Consider the following 26,821-nt stretch of genomic DNA (forward strand, 5'->3'; position numbering starts at 1 on the left):
GTTCTGACATGTTGCTCTCTGTTCCAAGAGTTGTTCACAACACATACTTCCCCTCTCTCCTCCATGCAGCTGACCTCATGAGCAAACAGATTTCATTCAGAGGTATTAGGCATAAAGAAAAGAGATCTGTCACCTCCTGACTGGAGAGCAAGGTGCTACTGTCGAGAGCAGCAGACAGCAGGAGGAAGATGGCCGAGTATGGACTGGATGTCAAGTTTAAGTTATTGGCATAACACTGAGAAGCCACTGGGAAAGTCAGATCTTAGGGCAGGATTCAGTGCTACCTTCAGACTCCATCAAGCTGAAAAACCCTGGTAATTGACCACATAAAAGAGGCCAAATTTGAAAGGGATGGGTAAGCAGAACTGCACCCACTGTATTAGCAATATTAATTGATGTGATGGTAGAAAATAGAACTCTGTAAGTGGTGAAGGAAGAAAGAAAAAATGCAAGAGAGCCTGTGTCTGGGACTTACTGTAGTTGTGGGGTCATGGCCAGCTAAGAAAAGTGGTACAGCAAAGCATAACTTGAAAAATGTGGTCTGCCTATTCAGAAGAAAGCAACATGCTCTCAGCAAGTTTCAAGCCTTTCTCCAAGGTGATCTCAGTCCTTATTATCCCTTTGTTCCCTTGTGCATGAAGTACAGTTTTTCTTCTACCAAATCATGAACTGTAAAGACACTCAAGCAGTAATCATCACAGTACTCTAGTGGATGTTGTCAAACAACATCACTTGCCATTCACCCACAGCCCTTATTTACAGCTAGTCAGTTCCCTTGCAGTCCTTGCCTGCCCACACACCAGCACATACTCATTCTAAGATGCGGAGCCTTCATGGCAACTCCTTTCCGAGACCCTAATGGATGCTAAGACACCCTGTGTGTTCACCTAAACCCAAGCTGCCAGCCCAGAATAGCTTGTGTTTTAGAATCGTAGAATTTCTTAAATTGCAAAAGACCTGTAAGACCCAACCCTTAACCCAGCATTGCCAATTCTGCCACTAAACCACAGAATCACAGAATCATTTAGGTTGGAAGATCTTTGTGAGAATTAATTGGTAAGTTTTGCTGCAGCTGGTTTGTATGTTTAATTATCTCATTATATAAATCTGTCTTGTAAGATGTAGCTGTTTTAAGTCAAGCGATAACCTGTCTTAGGGCTGCGAGAATTTATTAATATGCTTAGTTGTCTTGTAAGATGCAGCTGTTGTAGGTCACAAGATAACCTGAAAGGAGTCTCCAGACATGGATGGATGATCTAAATAAACAATGAACATTCTTCGAGGATTTACATGGCTCTTTATCTAAAACTAGTATATATACCCACTGCATCTGTGAGATGTCATGCCTTTTTTTTTTTTCTTAGAAGGGCATCCAATTCAGCGCTGAATTGTAAAATAAAATATTATTGTCTTTGCTTTGAAGACTTTGTCCTTTCCAATATTCCTCACATCCTTAATGTGATCTGAGTCCAACTGCAAATCTAACACTGCCAAATCCACTACTAAACCACATCCCTAAGTGTCACATTTCCCTGTCTTTTAAGCACCTCCAGGGATGGTAATTCAGCCACTTCCATGGACAGCTTGTTCCAGGGCTTGACGACCTTTTTGGTGTATAATTTTTTCCTAATATCCAATCTAAACCTCCCCTGGCACAAACCGAGGTCATTCCCTCTCTTCTATCACTTGTTACTTGGGAGAAGGGAACCAGCACCGACCTCACTACAACCTCATTTCATGCAGTTGTAGACAGGGATAAGGTCTCCCCTCAACCTCCTTTTCTCCAGGCCGAACAACCCCAGCTCCCTCAGGGGCTCTCACAGGTCTTCTGCTCCACACCCTTCACCAACCCCTCCCTCACCCACTACACCACCGAGACAAAGCACACGAGCCCGCCCTCGAAGCCACGTGACCGCTCTCTCACACCGCCCCCACGTGATCTGACCCCGCCCCGCTCTCCCATTGGCTGCCGCGGAGGGCACGTGACGGCGGCCGCACCCGGAAGAGGAAAGGAAAGGGAAAAGGGGGCGGGGCGGGAGCGCGTGCGCGTGCGCGGCGGTGAAGAAGAAGAAAAAAAAAAAAAAAAAAGAGGAAGGGTCCATCCCGGCAGGACTTGGTGAGGTGGCTTCGCGTCCCCTCCTGGGCTGCGGGGCGGGTGGTGAGCTGGGACCAGCGGTGGGACCGTCCCTTCCCGCACTGAGCTCGGCGCAGAGGCTCGGGGGGGGACGGCCGGCGCCGTTGGCAGCGGGAACTTGAGAGGAGGGGGTTGTGACCGCACCGAAACGGTGAAGCTATCGTGGAATCATAGAATAGCTTGGGTTGAAAGGGACCTTAAAGATCATCCTGTTTCAACCCCCCTGCCATGGGCAGGGACACCTCCCACCAAACCAGGCTGCCCAAGGCCCCATCCAGCTTGGCCTTGAGCACCTCCAGGGATGGAGCATCCACAGCTTCCCTGGGCAACCTGTGCCTGTGCTTCACCACCCTCATCGCGAAGAATTTCTTCTCAATGTCTAGTCTAAGTGTTCCCCTTCCATTTTAAAGCCATTCCCCCTCGTTCTATCACTGCATGCCCTTGTAAAAATTTCCTCCTCAGCTTTCCTGTAGGCCCCCTTCAGGTATTGGAAGCTGCTCTGAGGTCTCCTTCTCTTCTCCATGCTGAACAGCCCCAACTCTCTCAGCCTGTCCTCATAGCAGAGGTGCTCCAGACCGCTGATTGTATTCGTGGCCCCCTCTGGCATGCTCCTGCACTCATTGTATCAGTACATCTCTTTAAATACCAGTTAATTATTTGCCTTGCTAGAGGATTTCTGAGATAAAACACAGAAGCATTCGTGCTTGTGCGCAGTGGGACAGCAGTGGTCTGCCTGACTAAGTAAAGGCAGTGGACCATAGTAGTGTTAAATTGTGGGTAGAAGGTGACAGCATGAAAAGTTGTATTTTTGTAAGGGTGTCAAAACCTTGCCTTGCCAAGATCTCTAGGAAACCCAGGGATGGAAGATTTGGGATTTTGATTTTAAAGCAGGAACATGTAATTTATAATACATAGTTTATAAACGTGTAATTTATAATACTTGCTTCTTCCCAAGAGTGAAATCATAAAGCTTTTAAGCACAAGAAAAGTCTATCCTACCACTCAGTTGATGTACCCTTGAGGCTGCTCTCATTGTTCAGCTTGTGTTAGGAAACTGATTCAGGCCAGGCTGAATAAAGGTAAGCTTACGCCTGGGAGGTGTTTACAACCAGTGATCTCACTGTGGTGTACAGCTTTATCTCCTGTCGCCTGAGGCCATGCTTCTGGGAAAGATACCAAGCGTATAAGATACTGAAATGAGTCTTCTGTTACTGCGTTGGTATTTTTGACATTGGTTTGATGTGCATGTGTTTTTGTTTAAGTAAATTATGAATATTGTTACAGAGGAAGATGCAATTGGTTTTATGCAAACTGTCTAAATGTTCTTTTTTCTAGATTTTACACTGATAAAAAGAAACTGCAATGGAGAGCACAGTATCAGTCACTTTCTTCATATCATTTTCCATACTACTCTGTGAAAGTTATCATCATGGAGTGGAGACAGCTACTGTTGTGCATACGTCGGAGAGAACTTTTCCAGAAAAGGCAGCTGGTGTTAATATTGACTTGGCAGGATTAATACAGAAGTTTCACCTTCAGGAACTTTTTCATCGTTATGGAGAAAACAACTCTCTATCCGTTGAAGGGTTTAGAAAACTGCTCCAGAACATAGGTATAGATAAAATGAAAAGAATTAAAATAGACCATGATCATGACCACGATCATGACCATGATCATCACCATCATAATCATGTTTCATTGAGTAAAAACTCTGAGAAGACTGCTTGTCCAAACCATGAACGTGATACTAACAAAGACCACAGGAACAGTCACTCAAAGGAACCTCATAAAGTAGAGACTGCAGATCGTCAGCAGAACTTTGTACGCAACAGGAACACAGTTAATGAAATAACAGCATCTGTCATCACTGTTCCCACAGGCGGCCACTCTGAATTACAGAATGTGCAACCTGGAGAAGTCAAGCGGGTTGTTCGTTTAGGTCTGACGAGCTCTAATGCTGTTAATGTCACAGGTGGCAGCAATGCCAGCTGGCTTGCTAACACCAAAGCAAATGAATCTCATGCTTCTCCGAAGGAATTGGAAAGAGGAAATTACCTCTATTCTAAATTGAAAAAACAAAATACCCAAGAGGTGAGACTGATTCTTTTGTGTTCTTGGGAATCCAGATGCACGGGGAATGTTGTAATGGCTTATCTGTCAGTTGCTTATCACTTGACTGGGTGTGCAAGCTTTGACAGTTCTCATAGCAATGCACGCAAAACCAGCTTTCCTTAAGTCTTAAAATTTTGAAAGAATGTAACGTTATGCTCACAAGTTCAGAGGAAAATACATGTGATATACTTAATTGTTCCTAAAAAGAAATATGTATTTATATTAAGTATAAACGTTCACTTTTTTAACATATTTATTTATATGCTTTTATTTATTTATTATATTATTTATTGGTTTTATTACTAAAAATGAAAAACACTAGAAACTTAAAACTCATGTTCTTAGGCAAGCATATGAAGTTTTTAGTGCTTTGTAGGAAAGCTGCAGTTTCTTCATATAAAATCAGCTAGAAAATATTAGATTCCCAAGATTACTTTAAAATGAATAATATTATTTTACTAAAACAAACTTGTTGCTGTATAAGCACATCCAAAGAGTTATGCAGGTTGTTGACCTTGCCTGTAGAGCTAGTGTGTTTTCTGTGAATGTGCAGGAAATAAAAAGCTGAAGTAATAATATGTTCCCCTGAGCTGGAAATAAGTGAATACTGTTCAAATTTTAGACTTATCTTCTTATTTTATATAAATGTAAGTTGAAGTTAGATTGTCAGTAAAAGAGAATGGAATGGCAAATTCTATTAAATCCTACTATTTTCAATTATTTCAACTTGCTATTCTGCCTTAAAGCCAGAATATGCCTTGTTTTCCTAGTAATGTGGTGAAAGTGAAAAATCTGGTTAAAATGCTGCTATTCTTGTCAAAGCTTCCCTTCAAGTGTTGGATAATGTTTTGATAGTGCAGAATTGCAGGGAAGTAACTGGCACTCTCTTAAGCCACTCCCTCACCATCCTCTTTCAGGTTAAATGTAGAGACCAATTGTAAAAAAGATTGCTGCAGAATGTTATGTATTACTTTATTAGCACTAATTTTTACTATTTTGAAGTCTGTAGTTGTGTTGTAGACACAATCAGGTCCTTCTCCATTAAAGGGTTTAAAAAAAGAAGTCCCTCTCTGGGATCTTGGTGTACGTAGCCATGACAGGTAATTCAGAGATGGTGTTGTGTAGTCTGCGATCACAGATGCTGAATTCAAAAGTTGTTATTGCATTCTACACAGAGCAGAGTAACAGTACTACTGTTATTTAAACCCAGAGAGAGGAGTTTCCTCTTTACTGGAGGAAGTGTATCTATGAAAAGGTCTTTAACCTCATTACTATTTCCTTACATGACTTCTAAAACTGAGTCAAAAGTGTTAGGCTTTTTCCAATAGCAAGACGTCTGGCCCCCTTCACCTGAGAATGACTGACAATTATGCATCATCTACCAGGACTCCCAAACTAGCTTGCTGGGCCAGGAGAGGGGTGGAGGTACAGGTCTTGCTGAATTGATTTGTTACCAGTTTTTAGTTACCTTTGATACAGCTGTTTTCATGTGGTGCCACTGTATTTTAATTAAAATGTGATTTGCAGTCCTCTTGAGATATTGTGATGCTTTGGTTCTGATGAATCTCAACACGTGTCTTTCCACAGTGCTTCAGTGCATCAAAACTGATGCAGTCCCATGGAATAGGGACTCAAGCATTGTTGTCTGCTACAGAATTTAGTTACCTCTGTCCAGCTCTTATTAATCAGATCGATGGCAAACACTGTATAGTCCATGCAACCAGTGAAAAAACTGAAACTCCTCCAAAAGGTTACTCTCTGCAAATAGGTAAGTTGTTGTTTGTTTGGTTTTTTTTTAATATGGAATAGAAGGTTACTGGAAACCCCTTTGTGTATGTTATAATTTTGAGAAACATATTTTGAAGCTGAAAAAGGTTTGTAATTTTCTTTGGCGCTTCTCTTGATCACATCTAGAAAGAAATCTTTGTGGCATACTGTTTGTTAACATCTGATTAACTGAGTGATCAGGAGTATTTGATAACAGGAAAGTTAAGGAAACAAAATCTCATACAGCTGTTGTTCATTCTTACTTTTTTCTTTTTTTTTTTTTTTTTTTTTTTTTTTACCAGCTTGGATTGGTGGCTTTATATCCATCTCTGTCATCAGTTTTCTTTCCTTATTGGGTGTTATATTGGTACCTCTGATGAATCGCGTATTTTTCAAATTTCTTCTAAGCTTTCTTGTGGCACTGGCTGTGGGGACTTTGAGTGGAGATGCTTTCTTACATCTCCTTCCACATGTAAGTATTAATTACTGTTTCATTTGTTATCTCAAGGCAGAAAAACTGTCAGTGTGCTGTAGTTCCTAGTGATAGTTTTAGTACCTATTTGGCGAGTCATTTCTCAAAGTTGTGAGTTGGATTATTTGATGGCAGGTTTTCCTGTGGAACTGTTTATTGTTTTTTTCACTGCCCTTACAGTGTAGGAACTTCACACCATTATCCACCAGTCTATTCCCTGTTCTCAGTAATATATGCTGCCAAATATTTCATTGCTCCTTGTACACAAGAATTTAGCATAAATTTTTTTAGTCTCACATTGCAACACAGCCGCTTTTTCTTCCTCCAGTTTTACAACTTTATGTAATAGATAGCAGAAATCATTCACTGTACACTTTAAATGTGGAGTTAGATAATCCTCTGTTTTCTGTTATCAGCCACTTATGTTGATTCCTTATCCATTATATTGTTTTGATCAGAATCCACCATTTCTGAAGTCCTGAGAAAACATTACTCAATAGGCTTTGGAGTTATATATTGCTATTATATAAAATGGACAGTGAAATTAGAATATGATTGCTAAATTTCTACCTTTTTCGAGGCTTTTAAACAGACATTCCCACCCACCTGCTCCTCCTCCCTCCCACCAGAAGAGATAACTTGTTCCGTCTTTCAGATAAGATGGATAAAAGGGACGACAGAGCTTGTGGTTTCTGAGCTCTGCCTGTAATTCATTGGGTTCTTCCTTTCAGTTAGTTTTACATTTGCTGTATGAAGCTATATAAAATCTTAACATGTGTGAATGAGGGTGTCCCAGAAGGTTTTGATTCTGAGCGTATTGTTTGGCTGTGAGGAGGGGAAGAATGCCAGACTGCCTTTAAAGAAGGAAATCACTAGTAAGTTCTCTATAGAAAGAGGCATTTGATGTCTGTGAGCTGTCTTTGATGGGAAGGTGATTGACTGGTGTGCTGACTGTGACTACTACTTAAAATGCAGTTTCCTTGATGGCCTCAGGAGTTTTTAGGGGGCAATTGTACATAGGTTTGGAAGTGCGCATGTTGCTGCAGTGAGAGGTTGAATAGTAAACCTTCTCTCAGTCCTTGCAGTGTTTCTTCCTATCAACGGATTTCTTACTAACTGTTTGAGTTTGTACCCAGAGAATCTACCCCAAGAAAACTGTGAAGTCTAGACTTGAGGAAAAGAATATGAAGAGTACTCTCTATGTTTCTTATATTATCAGTTCTTTTGAATGTAATGACTTTTCCCATTCTCCCCTTAGTCTCATGGAAACCATCACCATCACCACGAAAAACCTCTGTTTGAACAAAACAAAGGCTCTATGTTCAAACATCTTGTTTTTCAAAGTACAGAAGAGAGTGCTTACCTGGATTCTACGTGGAAGGGACTTACAGCACTTGGAGGACTGTATTTCATGTTTCTGGTGGAACATTTGATCACTTTAATAAAGCAATTTAAAGACAAGAAGAAAAAGGTAGAAAACTATTATTTTTAAGCTATATTGTGATCGTTTTCGTGATCGTTTCTGAATACATTTATGAAAAATTTCTATAAGTATCATATGTCTGGTTGGATTAAATAGCGTTTGTTGACTTGATTAGTGTTATAATTTCATTTATATTAGTGACACAGCAGTCTTTTAAGCAGTCACACAATTCTTTAAAAAAGTGTACTTTAAATTTTAAACTGAATTTGAGATAAAGTTGCACGTTATTGTCACTAGAAATAATGACAGAAATTTAAATGCAACTGCAAAAGACCAATGTGAACTGCCTGAGTAAGTTACACTTGTGCAATTTTTCAATTCAATAATGTGCAAATCAAATACAATGGAATTCCGGAAGTGCCACGGAGTAGCAAGCGGTTTTCCTCTGTCAAGTTCTGTTTCACATAAGGGGGAAGGTGTCAAAGGTTTAAATGCTGGCGCTGCACACCTGAGAAGGCTTAGTCATTTGCAGACAGGGCATACATACAGAATTAAAAACACTCTGATAATACAGTGCAAAGATAGAATTTGCATTACAAACAGTAATGGGGACTTTGCATTACAAACAGAGGGACTCTGAAGTGAAAGTATTTCCAGGGAAATATGGAATCTGACTAATATAAATGTACTTTTAAATTAGATAACTTTTTCATGTGGTCCTGTTATGGAAAACCTCTGAGCTAATTCCTTAACCAGACATATATTATAAGTTTTGACACTACAGTGAATCGGTTAATAAGCAAACATCCAATTGCACCTTTGGTTTTAACAGTTAGAATGATTTAAGAGTTGCTGTTTGTTGTTGACTTCCTTCTGACATCTCAAGGCAATTACACAACTGACTGAACTTTTAAAATTATTTTGATTCTCCTACTGCATGAAGTAAGATAGCCTTGTACAGTTATTGCACCTCTGCTGAAGGGGGGACTTGCACAGAATGGCCAAGGTGGCAGTAAACGCTTATATGAATAAGCATCCAACGGCACTGTAGGAAGTGACTTCATTAGATTACATTCCATTTGCAAACAGTCTGCCAAGCCATTTTTTTATTCCTGCTCTCTCCCCTCAAAAAGAAGAGCAATGTGACTTCCAGATTACTATGCTGGTTTTTACGTGGAAGGTGAATGACTGAATTTTAGCAGGTCATAAATGTTGGTAACTCAGTTCTTTCAACTAGTGTAACTGGGAATAAACAATGATGTAAAAGCTGACTCAGTAGAGAAAAATACAGTAAAAGCTAGCGATATCTTAAGCTTTGCTTAAAGCAAGTTAGTAAATTACTAATTACTTAGCTTAAAAAGAGCTAATTTCGAGAATGCCACAATGACTGATAATCTGTTTAGTTTTATTGTTAAATTGGTCATGGCAGCAGTCTCAGAGCAGATGCCATGTAAGCTCTTTGACTTTGGTCATGGGTGGTTGTGTCGGTGTGTTTTATGCTGAAACTAAACTAGCTTAGCAACAGAATCACTTTCCTTGTCTCTAGTTAACTTTATTTGCCAAGAGAATACATGAAGAGTTCCAAGGAAAGCAATTAATTTGTCCTTCACTCAGACACTGGGAATAGATTTCCTGTGAGTCACTGATCATCAGTTGTTGTGGCACAGACATTAGTGAGCAATGATTGGAGATTTTCCAGCCATTGGTTTTCCTTCAGTGTACTAGGAAAATAAAATTATACTGACATTAAAATGGAAAAAATGAGTGGAATAACTTTTACTCAGTATTTGATGTGTTTTGCTTCTCAGATGAGCCCTTATTCCTTGTGCAAAATGTAGGGTATATGTGGGGGGTTGTTCTGTTTTGATTTTTTTTCCTCCTGTGGAGCCCGAGGAATCTTTGTCATCTTACTGTACTTCATGAGCTTCTAAGGTTCCTCTTCTGCACTCTTTATATGGCTCGCATGTTGTCCTCTTTCTGTGCAGGCTGCATAAATGTGAATATAACGTTGCTCATGTTACTTACTGAAAAATAAGTAAAATATTCATAACTGCAGTGTTTTCTTTTGGAATAAGAAAAAAAATGAAGATGATGGAGGATGTAAGAAGTTTTCAGCGAATGAAGAAAAGTTAGATGCAGATGATCGTAAGTCTCAGTAGTACTGTACAGTTGTTATTTTGTAGCAGCACTGTTTAAAGAACTCCTGGTAGATTGTAGCTCATTGATCTGCTGCTTACAGTAGGTTCGATCATTATCTACTTGACGTCTTTTCAAAACAAAACTTGTCTGTGCATTGATATGTAGAGAAGAAGCTCTACGTGCTACTTTCCTTTAAAAAGGATTGATAAGTTGGAAAGAGTGAATTCACAGTTTTGAAACATAAGTCTTTTAACTCTGGATTTAACAGCAGAAGTTGAAGTCATTCTGTGAGGCTCTTCTGGCTGTTTTAAGTACAGCCTAATAGGTTCTATGCTTCTCTTTAGATTGTTAGATATTATAGGTGTGATCCATTATTTAGATTTCTATATATCTTAAATCTGGATTTTGTTAATTTAAGGATTTATTTATAAGAGTGGTTATTAAAATCCTAGAGGTTAGTTGAAGTATTTGGACTGCAGATGATCATGTGTCCCCAAGGTCATGATGTAAACCGAAACACACCTCACTAGGTGCTTGTTAGCTCTTGCAGCTAAAAGCAGCATTCAGTTTTTCAGAATAATTTTATAACTAATAAAAGAGTTGTTGGTAATGCAGGAAAAATGGTATTTGTTTATTTAATTGCAGGGGAAGAATTTAGCAAGTTTTAGGAGTTAAAATAACCAACCTTAGCGTGCCATTGATGTTTATATGAGGGCATTTCATGGTCTATGTTGATGACTTTATTTTTGAGTGTTTATTTTTGAGTGTTTATTTTTTGGTGTTCATACGTAAGTTCCTGTGCTCATATTGAGTATTAGAGTTTCAAAAATTATCCATAACAATCTTATAAATTGTTATTCTTCAGTCCTAAGATAAACAAGTGATGCATGCTTTCCAGGTGCTTTGTCTTTCTGAAGCAATTTAAGTAACAGCATTCGTGCTGTGAAACTGGGAAAGAGCCTTGTGCTGTTGTGTTTAAATTGCAGGGGATCTTATATTAAAAGCATTTTTATCTCTTAGGAGGCATTTGTGGCCATAATGTAAGGGCTGCTTTGGTAGCAGAGGACAGAAACTAGAAGCTGTCTTATTTTGAACTTTTGGGAATTATCTTAAGAATCTGATTAAAGAAAAATAAGTTGTGAAAACCCTTGGGGAAGAAAAAATACTCCTGGTACAAGAAGCTGGGGTATCAGTCTCAACATCTAGACTTACTAGTTTCTTCTTTACTGCATCACTTATTAAACTTGTTTATTGTATCTTTGCTTCCTAGGTCATTTTAAAAATGTATAATATTGTACTCTGGATTTTTATAACAGGACCTGAGGGCTATCTAGGGACAGACTCTCAAGATCCGTCACCCTTCATTTCTCAGCAACCAATTGTACAAGAAGAAGAAGAAGTGATGATAGCTCATTCTCATCAAGAGGAGGTTGACAATGAATATGTATCCAGGGTCTGTAGAAACAAATGTCATTCTCACTTACATGATACTCTAGGACAGACAGATCATCTTAGTCACCATCACCATGACTACCATCATATCCTGCATCACCATCATCATCAGAACCATCATCCCCACAGTCACAGTCAGCGCTACTCACGTGAAGAACTGAAGGATGCGGGAATTGCAACCCTGGCATGGATGGTGATTATGGGAGATGGACTACACAATTTTAGTGATGGCTTAGCAATTGGTAAGTGTTAGCTTAAACACTGCAACTTTGTTATATGTGAGGACAGCAAAGTCTTCTTGCTGTTACACTTATCTCTTTATCTCTTATCTCACCTGTTTTTCTGTTGGGAACATAACTAGTGGTGGATCTTTGAAACCTAAACTTTTATCTGACAGCAGCTCTGAATGACTGAGAACTCTCCAGTTTAACAACCTGGAGATCAGTGACAGAAAGTTTTATCATACCTTTCAGCTATGTTTCTTTAGGAAATATATAAACTTCGATTATTTTCCTAGTTCTGACAAGGTTAAAGCTAGGCTTATAAAAATATTTAGGACTTGTGTCCCACGGCAGGGTGGTTGGAACTTGATGATCTTTAAGGTCACTTCCAACTCAAGCCATTCTGTGGTTCAGTGTTGACTTAAAGTTGACTTGTATTTCAGTGGTGCAAGTGCTCAGCAATTATTTTTTTTTTTAAATAAGCTTGTCTTTTTGGTCACACACTATTTAACTGTGCTTTTTCCACTTCAGTCACATCACTAGTATTATTGACTCCTTTATTTCACTCTCTTCCATCTTTACTTGTTACTCTTCGAGGTCAGATTCTATACTTTGCATGTCTAGCTCTGCCTATGCTGGGCCCTCATTACACATCATGTATAAGTTTCCCCATAGCATTGGTGAGTAAGGAGATGGGACCTTGGTTTCTATCTGTTTTAGAATGAAGACTATCAAAATGGATTAGGTAGTATATATGTGATTTTTTTTGGGGGGGGGTAGGCATGCATTCATTTTTACTGTAAAATGACATTGTGTTCTCTAAGGGGCTTTTTACACTTGCATAGCAGTCCTATCACATCCAGATTGTCAGATCTTATCATCCACCAAAAAGCAGCATTGCAGCTCTTCCTAGAGCTTGCACTAACCTTCTAGAGAAGGTCTGTACTGCTTTTTGTATTCTAGGAATGTGTGAGTAGGGCATTAACTAATGGGACACGAGTTAGCTGTTACCACTTAGAAATATGATATATGAAGACGATAACAATAATGTCACTGTAAGTTTCCTTTATGCAGTTTTTTTGATTGAATGCCTATATCAACTACAGGAGTGTAGCATGAGCAGATTCCTTCAGATGCAGTGTGTGCTGCACTCAGTCTCAAAACAGACTCAGTCTCTCTTTCTGGAGAAGTATTTTAAAAAAAAAAAAAATCACTGGTCATACTGAAAATCTTTTTCTTAAAGTTGAGCGTATTTTTTTTAAAATTAAATGTAGTTGTAGTTGTTCTCCTTTATTGACAATGTTCTGTGAAAATATTTACATTTCACAAAAGTAACAGATGGAATATTATTTTTTGGACTTCTGGCTGGGAGGTCAGATCTTGTCATTTTTTTCTAGGAGAGCTAGAGTACAGGTATTTTAAATTTTTAGAAGGTTAAACTAAGTTGTAGAAAGTGATGTCAAATCATTAACCTTTACTTCTTATGCTAGTCTTTCATAATCTTGACTTTAGTATTTAAGACTAATCTGCGGGTATTGGATTCATTTTCAGCATCTATAGTGTACTGGGGTCAGTTCAGCAGTATGTCTTTCTGTAAATTTTATTGTAGAAACAAGTTCATTCTTGTTTGAGGAGAAAACCTGATAATAAAGATTTCTCACAGCAGTATTTGCAGTTGTTCAGATTCCGTCAATCCAAAGCATAATGTGAAAAGAGACCTTCTGATTTAATCTCATTTTTGATGAAAGTTGAAGCGCAGAATGTAAATTTCTGAGCAGCTCAGTAGTGGAAACTCGTAGAAGGAGGATTTGCATACAAATGACATGCAGAATCAATTACCTCTTAGCATTAGGGAGATTTGGAAAGGAGCTATGACTTTATAGTTATGAAAGGAAAAGTATGAGGATGGTTAATAAAGGCTTATTGAACAAGTGAGAGCAATACCTTTTAGAAGTCCTGCTGTGTAACTTGTTCAGGCTAATGGAAAGAAATGTGGGTTACCTTCAGTTCAGGTGCTCAAAAGTATTATGGAAAAACATCTACTTAATGTGAAAGCACCAGTACTACTTGTATAGTATTTTAGCTGTGTTTAAATGGAGGTGTGAATGCTTCTGTTAAGATAGCTTTAGCCAGTAACCCTTCACTTAAGTTTATTTAATGTGATTTGTTATTCATAATTTCCATCACTTTTTTCCTCAAAAAGATTTAAAAGTGCTTATTTTTCTGTTAAAGCATGTAACAGTTGCAACTGACTAATTTGTACAAAGCTGTCTTCTGTGATTTGAATTGCTCTGTGTAACTTCAACTAATTAACTAAAATGAGAATATTGTTTTTAATCTTGTGTATATATTTTTTCTTTAGCTCTTTTTTGAGGGAAGTGATGTCTTAAAAGTATATTTTAAGATACCATGACACTATTAAATCAGCTTCTCAAGAGAGGAGTATATTAATGTAGCCTTCAATTTGTTAATGTTTCAAGATATCTTTTTAGCAGTGACAAATAGAAATAAATACTCCTGTTGTTATTTAAGACTGTACTTTGGTTGCTGTGTATCTGTACACTATACAGCCATGTCAGCCACCTAGGTACTGTGCAAAGCAGTCAGGTTTTGTTTCACTTGCCTTTGTGGTCCCCAAATTAGATTTACTATGTGTGATTAAGCTGTATTCTTGTATTTTTAGTTTTCTGTTATTAAGTGGTGAGACTCAGAAAACATTGTATAGAGACAGTAATATAGAGGAACTTGTAGATGATTGAGAACGCAGGCATGGGAGAAGGTAATTGCCTTTTGCTGCCTTCTACTTACCTAGTCTTCTCAGAAACTGAAACTCCACTTCCCTGGACAGCCTGTTCCAATGACTGACAACCCTTTCAGTGAAGACATTTTTCCTAGTATCCAGTCTAAACCACAACTTGAGGCCAGTAAAGATATTGGAGAAAACGGCTCACAGTATTTGTCCTGGTGAACTCTACTTGTTACTAGCCAGCCATCAAGCCTTGTTAGCCCAGGAGTCCAAACAATGTGCAACCATCTAACTGTCAAGCCCGTATTTCCTCTTCTTCCAGATGAAACTGCTGTAAGGAACAGTGCCAGAATTCCTACTAAAGTCAAGTTCTGTTAATTTAACTGCTGTCAGCATCTCTACAGTAAGTTATTTCCTCAGGGTGGGTCAAGCATTTAGAGAGGGAATTTGAAGAGGATATTCAACATCATCTTTCCAGGAACTGAGTTGAGGCTGACTGTTCCCTAGGTCCTGCTCTTTGTACTTAAAGATGGGAATAATATTATCCTTTTCCCAGAGGCCTTCTATAGTCACGGTTTTCTGTAGACGATGGACTACAGCCTTGCAGTCACCTAGTCATTTCACCCTTGGATGAGTTCCATCTGAGGATGCACGTGAGCATTTCTGTGTTTTTTCTAAGTATCTCCAAGCTGTTGCTTCTCTGCTGTTCGCTGTCCCTTTCTGGAGTGGTGCTGGGATTTGACTTTGTCTATGAAGACTGAGATGAAGGCAGTGTTGGTGCTTCAGCCTCTTTTTTATGTATACAGCTTAATTCCCCATCCATCAGCAGACCCAAATTTTTCCTGAACTTTGTTTCTCAGCTAGCATTCTTGTAGAACTATTTACTGTTATCCCTTGTGTCTCGTTAGTCTTAGCTCTGCTTAGGCTTTGATCTTCCTTGTTTTTATCTTCCTTGTTGCCAGTCTCTTTGTCCTTTTTTGTGTGCTTCTTTTTTGAGTTGTCATTCATTAAGACACACTGCTTAGTTGGACATGTCTTCATTTGGAAGTCCTAATGTTCCTGAACAAACAGGTTTGTTCACTTGTGCACTCTGTTAAGAATGCCTTGCCAATCAGCCACCTCTTCTGGGCACTTTTTCTTCTTTGACTGATTCCCAGGTATACTACCCTGCAATTCCTTAAATAAGTTTGTGTGCTTCATTGAAATCTAGAATCCTAACTTTGCTTCCTCATTTTCCAGCCTCCTTCTGTATCTAGAATTCAGTTACCTCATGCTCATTGGAGCTCAAGATGTTATGTTTTGCTGTATTTGCCATCAGTTCTTCCTTGAGTAGAATTCTAATCCTGGGTGGCTCTTGTATCATTTCTATCAGGAAACCATCACCAACACAGTTAAGAAACATCCCGAATTGTGTACATGATGCTGTTACCTTCACAAGTGAAAATTTTCATGTGAATGGTGATGTGGTGTGTGGTTGTTCGCAGGTAGCCTTATCCACCACCTTTTCTTGGTTAGGTGGTTTGTAAGCATATTCCTATTGTTACTCTGAATAGGCTGAATAGGCACAAGAAACTGCATTCATCTGTAGTTCTATACTGGAGCTCAGGGCAGTCAAGGAACTCCTTTATGTAGATAAGCAGAAAAACAATACAGTGCCTTGTATTCTGTCTTTTCTGGGCAATCTGTTATCTGTGACAGGCCAAACAAGCTTTGGTGGTGTCTCCACAGCATTATCAAGGCAGGTTCTGAACAAGCAATGGACTTGCCTGGGCAGTAGCTCTGGCTGGCAGATCTGCCTCTGCCCTCTGTCCTGGTCATTGGAGGGAATCTCCTCTCACTAAAAATCTTCCCTTTCTTATTGTGTTGCTGGGCCTAATCTGATGGGCTGAGCTGGGCGGAATTCATTTATCCTGTCATTGCTACCATGGTCAAGAGCATGTTCTTCAAATCAGTAGCTGCAAGTGGGGTCAGAGGGTTCTTCCTGTTGCCAGGCTTCACTATTTTTGACTTACACCCATCTGGGAGTTCATGTTTTCCTGTTCCAGTGCTGCTTGGGTCCTGCCTTTCTCTTTAACCTGAAGAGGCTTGGGCTTTTGCCTCTAGAACCTCTTCTGAAGACTTTTCTCCCTAGTTCATTATCTGTCATCCAAAGATGTGTGCTTACTACTTCCACCTCCTTCACTGAGTACTACGTTATGCACCCAGAGGTAACGTTGCAGTTTGCTGTCACTGCAGTGAGCAGCATCACTCACTTCTTGCAGATGGGGACCTGGAGAGCAGTGCTCACCCTCAGATGTGACATCTAGTAGAGGCTGCTGGAGCACTGAGGGTGCTCCAGAGTACCGAAGAGAGGGGATTATCTCCTGTGCTCTCATAGCCTTTGTAGCTCTTTGTGAGCAGTATTCCTGGGTCTCTTCCATGCCAACTGCTGTGACATGGCCTTGTGCCTCTTTGGCTGCTTATTGGCAGCACCTTGTTTGCTGGCACGCTCCTGGTAGCAGCTGAGGAGGAAGCCAGACGTGGTTGTGTTGTGCCCCTTGGTGAGTGTGTTTCCACGCAGCTGGGAACCTCCTGTGCTGTGTGAGAGCTGTGGTTCAGCTTGTCAGCCCTGCTGTGTGCTGCTTCCTCCTGAGCTGCTGTCAAATAAACAAAAATAGCAAACAACAGAAGTAGTGGAAAACCCAAGAAAGATGAGGACTCTTGGGCTAGTTTAAGGGGGGGTTATGTTTTTTTTTCTTCCACTTCAAGTATGACAGTTCACTTGTGCACAAGCTGCCTAGCATTCACAATCTTTCACTGCTGATTTCATGTGGTTGTCTCTAAGAAGTAGTTGAGCTGCCTTCTTCCTTTTGTATCTTTAAAGAAAGTGTTTCTTCTGATAGTATTTACATTTATTGTACTTTTCTAGTAGGCTTGTGTTGTTGAATGGTGTTGGATTTAGTTCAGAACTAAGAGACTGAAATTCAGTTTGCTTTAACTAATTGTAGGATTCTGTGTTGTTTCTGATTTTGAAACTTATGAACAACTGTTTAGTTCAAGTTTAAATGCTTCCACAAGAATAAGAAAAACTTAAGTGAGACTTAAATGTCCTAATCTGATACAAGTATACGCAACAATGCTTCTGCATATGATGTCTGAATATGCACTAATGTTTTTATTTTTTTTGTCTCTTCATAGGAGCAGCCTTTACTGAAGGGTTGTCTAGTGGTTTAAGCACTTCTGTGGCTGTGTTTTGCCATGAATTACCTCATGAGCTAGGTAAGATTCCAGTATTTCCATGTGTGAAGTATAAGGAATTTGTTCTGTGGCATAGTAAAATTTGATCAGAAAACTTAATTTGTGTCGGATTGTCTGCTCAAGAATACTTTTAACTCACGTAAAGACTGTTTTATTTCTTAATTGAATTAATCTTCCTTTTAAAAATCTGAATATTTTGGCTACTTTGTTTAAAACTCAGTCTGTCTTGCAGTTACTTGCAACTTTTTCTGTATAGCTCAGTTGTTTTTATTCTCCTTAGCAACATAAGCTGTGACTTGCAGGAGAATGCATGTCAGAATTTGATTTTCTCACATCACTGCTTAATTTTATTCTTGTGTTTGTGCTGTTAAAAGGAAGGTTACAATTAGTCGCCCTCCTTTCTGCATAACATTTGCTGCTTTTTCATTAAGTCTTGCAAAGAACTGCTGTAGCTCTAAATTAAACTTGAAAGTACTTGGAAATCTTTCCTAGAAATAGTTAGTCTTTCAAGCTCAAGTGATTGAAATTCGTGACCATAATTCTCATGGGAATGCATGTGTCTTACATTGTAAGTTTAGTATTTGGCCTTTTTGCAGCACAGCTTGTGAGAACAGGACATCGCTGCTTAGTTTAGCTCTGAATAAAGCTGATCTTTCTAATAATCAAATCATTTTGAGTGCGCAACTGTTGTTTGTTTCTTAGCTGTCATGGCCACAGCCATACCTGGTGTATAGAATGAGGAACAGTTTGATTGTGCTCGAAGGTTTAATTCCCTAGAAAACAGAACATTCAGTTTCGGTTAATGAAGCTTGTAAACAAGTATGTGTACATCCAACTGTTTGATAATAAACAGTTTGATACATTTGTCTGTCTGTACAAGAAGTTATACAGAAATACATTGCTCTGGAGAAAAATTACCTGGTTTTATGACATGAGAAACTGAGACTTGTTTATCTCAGTATAAATTCCACAGGAACTGTGGAACTTTTATTAATTACATGCATTACATGTTAGTACAAATATACAATATAAATTCATGTTATGAACCTGAGTATTTCTGTTGGGTTTGGAAGCAAGAAAAATCTTTTAAAATTTAAATTATGCTTCCTTCTATCAAGTTTTCTGTGCTGATCAAGTACTTTCTTTAACAGAGGACATGAAGTGGCACAGGAATACTCAAAGAAAAAGGACTAGATGATGTTAGCTTGGGATAAAATTGGATCATTCTAATGGTTAATGCTAAACAATATTTATAACATACCTGTTCATCTTAATTGCAGTACTTGTGGGAAAAGCTGTTGTAACAAATTATTCAACTCAGCTTTGAAGATTGCTTTTGTTTAATTTAACTGGAGATAATTTACTGTTTTATATAGAATCTCATTTTTTTCCAAATAATAAACTTATATTATTTTACTGGTTTAGATCTAATTTATCTAAGAAAAAAAAAATCTGTTCTGAATTATAGAAAACCTGTTTCTGGCTGGCAAAAATAAGATGTTATGGATCATTTAGAGAAATTAAGAAAGAAATTATTTCTAAGTCTATGAAAAGCTAGACTTTGTACTTTAAAAGAACAGATACAGTATAATAAATGGAATCATCGTCATTGTTTTATGCAATTAAGTGTGAATATTTTGTTTTAGCAAGTTCTTTAGAATGCTTATGCATATTGGGTACTGCAGTGTTAGTTTAAATGCAAACTTTAAATTTTACAGGGTTGGTTTAAATGCAAACTATGCTAAAAGCTACTTCTTACAAAAATCCTAAGACTTTAATGTTATAAACTTACAGTGTTTGCTGCTGTGTTTTTCTTCATGTGTGCTTTTTAATTTTCAGTGCTCCTGACATTTCTGATTTCATGAAGGAAAAAACATAAGGCAGACAACTGCATAAAAATAGCTTAGTAATCTTATAGGTAAAAGAAATTTTGAATACTGCAATAGTTGCCTGAGGATGAAAATGTTGTTTTGATTTTTCTCTGTTGCAGGAGATTTTGCCGTACTTCTAAAAGCCGGAATGACTGTCAAGCAAGCTGTGCTTTATAATGCTCTGTCAGCTATGCTGGCCTATCTTGGAATGGCAACTGGTATTCTTATCGGTCATTATGCAGACAATGTTTCAATGTGGATATTTGCACTTACTGCTGGCTTGTTCATGTATGTGGCTCTTGTGGATATGGTAAGTGGCTAGACATACTTGAATTTGATATAGTTTAAGTAGTAATGCTAGTTATATTTTGATCTCAAAATACATTCTTTCACCTTTCCTCCATTGATATTTTCCTTCTTTTGAAGATATAGAGGAATACACAGTCATAAGTAAATGTTCAGGTGAAACATTGGTTTTATTTAGACTGTTGGAACAGATTGTTTCTGCCTTAGTTATTAAATAGAGGCAATTAACAGCAGAAGTAGAGTAAAAAATTTGCTTCTGATAATGGCTACTATAGCAGATAGCCAGTAAGACTGCAAGTTGCAGTCTATAAAAAAACCCCTATAAACCTATACTGTACCTTAGAAGAATGTTTGTGCGGAAGTACAAAGGATTTGGCGGATGCTCACAAAGCTTAACTAACATTCATGAAAACTTCACTATCGTAAGAGTAAAATTCTTAGTGTGGCTTGATTTTTTTTTTTTTTTTTTTTAAATTTGTTGGTAAATAAGCCAGCGGTTTACTCAGGAGATGATTAAGACATCAGCATAATTATCATGAAAACAGTAATTGGAACAGATTCTCTCTCTCTCTAAACTTGAAAGTTGTTCATGTTGAGTGATACCTAATTTGTGGAGTAGTATTAATGCAGTCAACAGGAAAGATGAGAGGAGTAAGACTCTGCTACCTCATACCTCACAATTGAGGAACTGGGTTTGAAGTAACTTTATTTTGAAGGCATTTAACACTTTCTTGTTTGCTTAGGTGCCTGAAATGCTCCACAATGATGCCAGTGATCATGGATGTAGCCGTTGGGGATACTTCCTCTTACAGAACGCTGGGATTTTGTTGGGTTTTGGGATAATGCTGCTTATCTCCGTATTTGAACATAAGATTGTATTCAGCATAAACTTGTAATCCTGGTTGCCAGGAAGAGAGCTTGGTGTTAAAAGTGGTAGTTTTTTCTATTAAATTTCCTAATGGAGAGGTACGTTTGATTATAGACTAGATCTTTTTATTGGTTTGCCTTGCTGTTGTGTCCCTCTCTCCCTTCTTAGCTTGATAGAAATGAACACTGTAAGGTTTTTTTCCACTTAGGATTTAGCATTGTATATGGTACTGTGGAAAGTTGTACTTTGTAAAACGTGGTGAAAGTGCCAAGTCTTTTACAGGAGTATTGTTTGAGGGGTTAGGGTTTTTTTTTTTGTAAGTTTATTTACTGTATGTAATTATATGTAACAGGTTTTTTACTTCAATAGTTTTGTTGGTTTAAAGAAATGTAAAATGACAGTGGTGTTTTTTTTTATCTCAGTAAAAATTACAGAGCACAGTAGGCAGTGTAAAAAAAGAAAGAGACATGTAATGGGTAGCGTATTGGTAGAAATTCCTCTCTTCTGCATCCACCTAGTTTACATGGAGTGGCAGATGAGTCCACTCCATCCTTTTTGTGGTGGTTCTTTTTTCAATACCTTGTGGATTCTTAGTGTCTTATTCTGGTTGGTTTCTATTTCAAATGATTTCTTGTGAAATTATGTTTTATGTGTTGGCACCAAATGTTTTACTTGTTTCATTCCTTCTGATGGATGCTGATTTCTTAAATCAGCAACAGAAGTACAGGTATTAGATTGTAAAAGCATAGCTGTAGCTCTAATATGCGTGGATTCCATCAAAAAGGCTTTAAAACTAGTGCTATGTCCCACTTAACACTGCCTGAAATGGCAAAGGTATATTAAAGTCTGTTTGAGGTGAAGGGGAGGAGTGCTACAGGCTGAAACACAGTCATTTACTACAACAGGTTTCTTAACTAAAATATTGATTTACTGTGGCAAATGAGCTGAGCGGGAGAGCTGACTACTTCTAGTTTAATGTGATTGCACATAATAAACCTATGCTTGCAAAACAGTTACATTCTTTGCAACAAGTAAGCTGAGAAATCCAAAATAGCCAAATTTCTTTGACAAGATGTATAGGGAAGCAGCATGCTAAGGGTAATTCTAAGTGTCTACATAACTATGTAGTTTGAGCTTACAGTCTTAATAGTCTCACCTCCCTAAAAGTAACTGAAGGAAAGAGAAGGATGAAAAAGATGGTGGCAAAATAAATAAGTTATGCATTTGTAAGAAAACTGCACATCAGACAACTTCTGTGTAATCAAGAAGTAACAGAATTCTGCTTCCTTAAGTAGCTAGCCTTAAAAGTCCCAGAAATAAACCAGTTAGAACTTACTTCTGATCCAACTTTACCACTGCTTCTAATCATCAGCTGAATAAAAAGCTTGAACAAAGAGGAGGTGTTTGGTAATACCATGTCTGTCAGGTTAAATCAGTCTGGCATATGTCAATCTGTCAAAATGAAAGTTTTTTGGTTGTTTTTTTTTTTTTACTAGTTAAGGAATGGAGATCATAGGAGTTTCTGCAGCCAGGGGAATACTAGCTTTTCCTCCTCTTTCAGTCTTTCGTCACATTAACAAGATTGAGATTTAATCTTCTTCCCACAGTGATGAAATCCTGTTCCTTGCCTCCTCTGAAGTCAAGGGGTAGAGAAAGGTGTACTTACTTCAGCTCTGCTAAGGCATCTTGAATGGAGGATCCTGATGGGATCTTACCAGCTCCCTCAGATCCGCATGTGTATGAACCTGTTTCTCTTTTCTCTTGGTGAGCAGTCGTTTAGAGAGAACAACACACTTCTCTTTCAGGAAGAGAAGTTTCATTTTACATTCCCTGGGTTACTTTCTGTCACTGGAAACTACTCTGGAGCTGGGATTTCATCTGTGACAAAGAACACTGACAAACGTTGGTAGGTGCATGCCTTCCCTTCATCAAGCACTTTACATTTTGTGTTTCTTATTATTCTATGCCACTGCGTTTTGATTTAAGTTTCTCGACTTTTGTTAGAAGCACATCTCTGATTAAAAAAAGGCAGAAGTGATCTGCCAGAGGCGTTCTTTAACTTGAGGTGCAGAAAAGCCACACCACGGTACAATAGCCATCTGCTACATTTATTAGCGTCACCTTGGTCATCTATCCTATGCTCTTTTTACTCTTTCTTGTAGCAGTTGTATTCTAGTGTTCTCAAGCTCCAAATGGTAGTATCTGAGAGTATGATGAAAAATGTATATATATCTACCCATTGCTTCTGTCATTTGAGCAGTCTCTGAAGAGATGATAACTTCCTGGGTTTTTTTTTCAAGTTATCTAAATTCTTATGACATTTCTGCCCTTAACCTGTGCTATGACTGTACCCTGACTTTTTTGTAGCTAAAACTATGGCTAAAACCTAACTGATGATCTTCATCTTTCCTTTGCTAACCATAGTGCTTGAATAATAGAATCTTTGGCTGATAGAAAATTACTCAGTTATTTGTGTATGTATGTGTCACTGCTTTCTTTAGAAAAAGTGAAAGTTCAATCTCACCCCACCACAAACACTCAGAACCTGTCAGAATGGAATTTTCCATGCCTTGACTACTACCTTTTCCTGTACTGACTTCCTATCTCCACAGTCCTACCTCATTCCACATTTCTGAAAATGTGTCTGTTTTTCCTCTGGAGGTCTCTTCCTGATATCTGTGTGTTACAGTTGAACGTGCCACCCTTTGGAGGTGTCAAACTTGACCCTATGTTGTTTAAATGAGTCTTACCTTTAGGGGTAGTGGTGCTGGTCACTGCTGGAGCCAGTATGCCTCAGTTCTTGCTCCTATACTGGTACATGAGCAAGACGTGTTCCTGGGCAAAACCTCAGTATGGCTTCACCCCCCCCCCTTTCCATCCAAACCTCTCATCACAGCTCTGTTTTGCTGAAATCTGTGCATCATAGTGTATTTTGTAGGGCTTGGGCACTGTATTTACCAGTGGTCTGGAAAACCACCATAAATTCAGTAGGCTGTAGCCTATGGGTCTTCTGCCTTCTGTCCCGTACCTTCAACCCTTCCAGAAATCGGGCATGCTCCATCGCTTTGGTCATGAGGGATTTCAGACTTGGATTCAGTCCACTCTGATTTTTTTTCACAGTGGTTTCTGTTAGCCTACAACCTTAATAGCTGCTAGTTTACCCGGACTTGTGTGCTGGATATGACCCAGGAAGCCAGCATGTAGCCCCGTGTTGCCCAGGAGGTTATAAGATCACTGACTAAATAATGGAGATAAATCTACAGATTTCATTCAGAGTTTCTAATGGGCTCTTGGCTGGCTTTTGATATAATTACTGACATTAAGATATCTACATATCAAAACACATTGGTAATGTAACTATGTGAAAAATAAATTGTCTTTAAAGCATGCAGGCAGAAATGGCTCTAAGCTAGACACAAACATATCCCATCCATTCTGTGCTCTTTAATCTTTGATGGAGAGATGTCCATGACTGGTAACTGGGAGGACCATAGAGTGAAACCTGCTGTGGGTTTGTACCAGCAAGATGACAACGTTTTTTTGTTTGGTTGGTTGGTTTTTTTGTCCTTTGTCAGCCTTATAAAGTAGAATCTGCATCTGTTGCAATGTACTGGCATTGAAAATACTCATGGTTTGGCAAATGGATGGGGCAGTGTCTCTAAGCAGCCCTTTATTTTCGTGTATGTATTTTTCTGCAGCAGTTTGTAATGTGCCTGACTATCCCAGCTAATAAATGGGAGTGCGTCTGTTTTGTTTATCTTTTTGTACCTTAATTGTGGTACAGACCTTAATTTTGTATGTTGTTACAGCTGCCTTATTTAGTGCCTGTGCTAGGTACAAGTGAACAGAATAAGCAAACAATGCTGGAATCAAAGTTATTTTCTTTGTAATGAGTTTTTCTGATGGCTTTGAGCCTGTATTTGTAGAGGAAAGGTGTCATGTGAAGTTGCTATGTGCAACAAGAGTTGGAACAAGGGTGTTCTCACCTGCCTGGCCCATTCCTTTTCCTCTCTGCTCCTTTGTGGCCAGGGCACCTCAGTGTGGTGCCAGTTGTCTTGTGAGGATGCTGCTGAGTTCTGTGTATTTAAAATACAGTTGAGGCTAAAATGTAATTCATGGTGGCTCTCCTGCTGCCTGAATGTGGAGACCAGTGTAATTAAAATTCCTGTTGAAAATCTGGGTCACTCTGGTTTGCCACAAGCAAGAAACACAAAGATGTTTTCATGAAATGTAGTTTTTATTTACAGTACTTTTTTTTTTGTGCATATGATGATCACTGTAACTGTTACTCTGTTGTGTACTAGAGAAAATAAACCACTGAATCAAATGCTGATGTTCGAGCATTTTACTTACCTCACTTCTATCAGAATGAGATTCAACAAGGCCAAGTGTTGGGTTTTGCACTTTGGTCACAACACCACCATGCAATGCTACAGGCCTGGGAAAGTGGGGCTGGAAAGCTGCCTGGTGGAAAAGGACCTCGGGGTTCTGGTTGACAGCCAGTTGGACATGACCCTGCAAGAAAGCAGACGTCATCCTGGCTTGTGTCAGAAATGGTGTGGTCGGCAGGAGCAGGGAATTGATTGTGCCCCTGTACTCGGGGCTGGTGAGGCCACACCTTGAATACTGTGTTCAGTTTTGGGCCCCTCACTACACCGAGGATATTGAGCTGCTGAAGTGTGTCCAGAGAAGGGCAGTGAAGCTGGTGAAGGGGCTGGAGCATGAGTCTTACGAGGAGTGGCTGAGGGAACTGGGGTTGTTTAGCCTGGAGAAGAGGAGGCTGAGGAGTGATCTTCTTGCTCTGTGAAACTATCTGAAAGGAGCTTGTAGTGAGGTGGGTGCTGGTCTCTTCTCCCAAGTAACTAGTGATAGGATGAGAGCAAATGGCCTCACAGTCTACCAAGGGAGGTTCAAATTGGAAATAAGGAAAAAATTTCTTTACTGAATGGTGAAGCATTGCAACAGGACGCCCAGGGAAGTGGAGGTGTTCAAAAAATGTGTGCACATGGTACTTCGGAACATAGTTTGGTATGCACAGTGCTCATGGGCTGATGGCTGGACTTTATAGTAGAGGCCTTTTCCAACCTTAATGATTCTATTCTATGATTCTATGAAAAAAAAGACGAAATATGTACAATACAATAGAATGATACAATCATAGAATAATTTGGATTGGAAGGCATCATGAAAGTCATCTAGTCCAACCCCCATGCAGTGAACAGGGACATCTTCAAGACTGCTCAGACCCCCATCCAACCTGACCTTGAATATTTTCAGGGACAGAGTGTCTACCACCTCTTAGCAGCCTGCTCCAGTGTTTCAAAACCTTCAGTGTAAAAAAAAAAAAAAAAAAAAAAAATCTTCCTAATAGCTAGTCTGAACCTCTCCTCTTTTAGTTTAAAACCATTAACCCTTGTCCTATTGCTACAGGCCCTGCTAAAAATATTTCCCCCATCTTTTAAGTTCCCTTTAAGTACTGGAAGGCTGCAACAAGGTCTCCCCAGAGTCTTTTTCAAGCTGAACAACCTCAACATCATATAATGGTTTGGTTGGAAGGGACCTTAAAGATCATCTAGTTCCAACCCCCCTGCCATGGGCAGGAACATCCCCCACTAGATCAGGCTGCTCAAGGCCCCACCCAACCTGGCTTTGAACATCTCCAGGGATGGGGCATCCATGACCTCTGAACAACCTGTGCCAGTGCCTCACCACCCTCATCGTGAAGAATTTCTCCTAATGTCTAATCTAAATCTCCCCCTTTCAATTTAAAGCCGTTCTCCCTTTGTGAAGAGTCCCTCCTAAGCTTTCCTGTAGTCCCTTTAGGTACTGGAAGGTTGCCCTAAGCTCTCCCTGGAGCCTTCTCCACGCTAAACCACCTCAACTCTCTCAGCCTGTCCTCATAGCAGAGGTGCTCCGGCCCTCGGATCATCTTGATCATCCTCACGGCCTCCGCTGGACCCATTCCAACAGCTCCGTACCCCCCTTACGCGAGCGATTCCCCCGGGACTGGGCAGAGGCGCAGCCCGGAAGGCTTTTGCCGCGGCACCGCTCGGAGGGAAGGCTTTTGCCGCGG

At 39.3% G+C, this 26,821-nt stretch overlaps 1 protein-coding gene across 2 annotated transcripts; it reads left to right on the forward strand.

Moving 5' to 3' along the window:
* The first annotated feature begins 2,079 nt into the window (after nucleotides 1-2,079).
* On the forward strand, nucleotides 2,080-25,090 carry SLC39A6 (solute carrier family 39 member 6). Of its 2 annotated transcripts, none has more exons than XM_054059371.1 (10): nucleotides 2,080-2,116; nucleotides 3,470-4,225; nucleotides 5,834-6,014; nucleotides 6,316-6,485; nucleotides 7,744-7,956; nucleotides 9,984-10,053; nucleotides 11,364-11,741; nucleotides 17,644-17,724; nucleotides 19,694-19,884; nucleotides 20,624-25,090. In XM_054059371.1, exons 2-10 carry the CDS (start codon nucleotides 3,497-3,499, stop codon nucleotides 20,774-20,776), a joined length of 2,166 nt encoding a protein of 721 aa, XP_053915346.1. In that variant the 5' UTR covers nucleotides 2,080-2,116; nucleotides 3,470-3,496; the 3' UTR covers nucleotides 20,777-25,090. The 2 variants fall into 2 exon arrangements, with proteins under 2 accessions (XP_053915346.1, XP_053915347.1); XM_054059372.1 differs by having other exon boundaries at nucleotides 22,554-25,090.
* The last annotated feature ends 1,731 nt before the right edge of the window (nucleotides 25,091-26,821 follow it).

Source organism: Cuculus canorus, chromosome 2 (genome assembly GCF_017976375.1).
Source record: "Cuculus canorus isolate bCucCan1 chromosome 2, bCucCan1.pri, whole genome shotgun sequence".
NCBI classification, from domain to species: Eukaryota; Metazoa; Chordata; class Aves; order Cuculiformes; family Cuculidae; genus Cuculus; species Cuculus canorus.

Coding starts and splice junctions, on each gene's coding strand:
- SLC39A6 (XM_054059371.1), top strand. CDS start 3,497: ATGGAGAGCACAGTATCAGTCACTTTCTTCATATCATTTTCCATACTA. Junction 6,015..6,315: donor AGGTTACTCTCTGCAAATAG/GTAAGTTGTTGT, acceptor TTTTTTTACCAG/CTTGGATTGGTGGCTTTATA. Junction 11,742..17,643: donor TAGTGATGGCTTAGCAATTG/GTAAGTGTTAGC, acceptor GTCTCTTCATAG/GAGCAGCCTTTACTGAAGGG.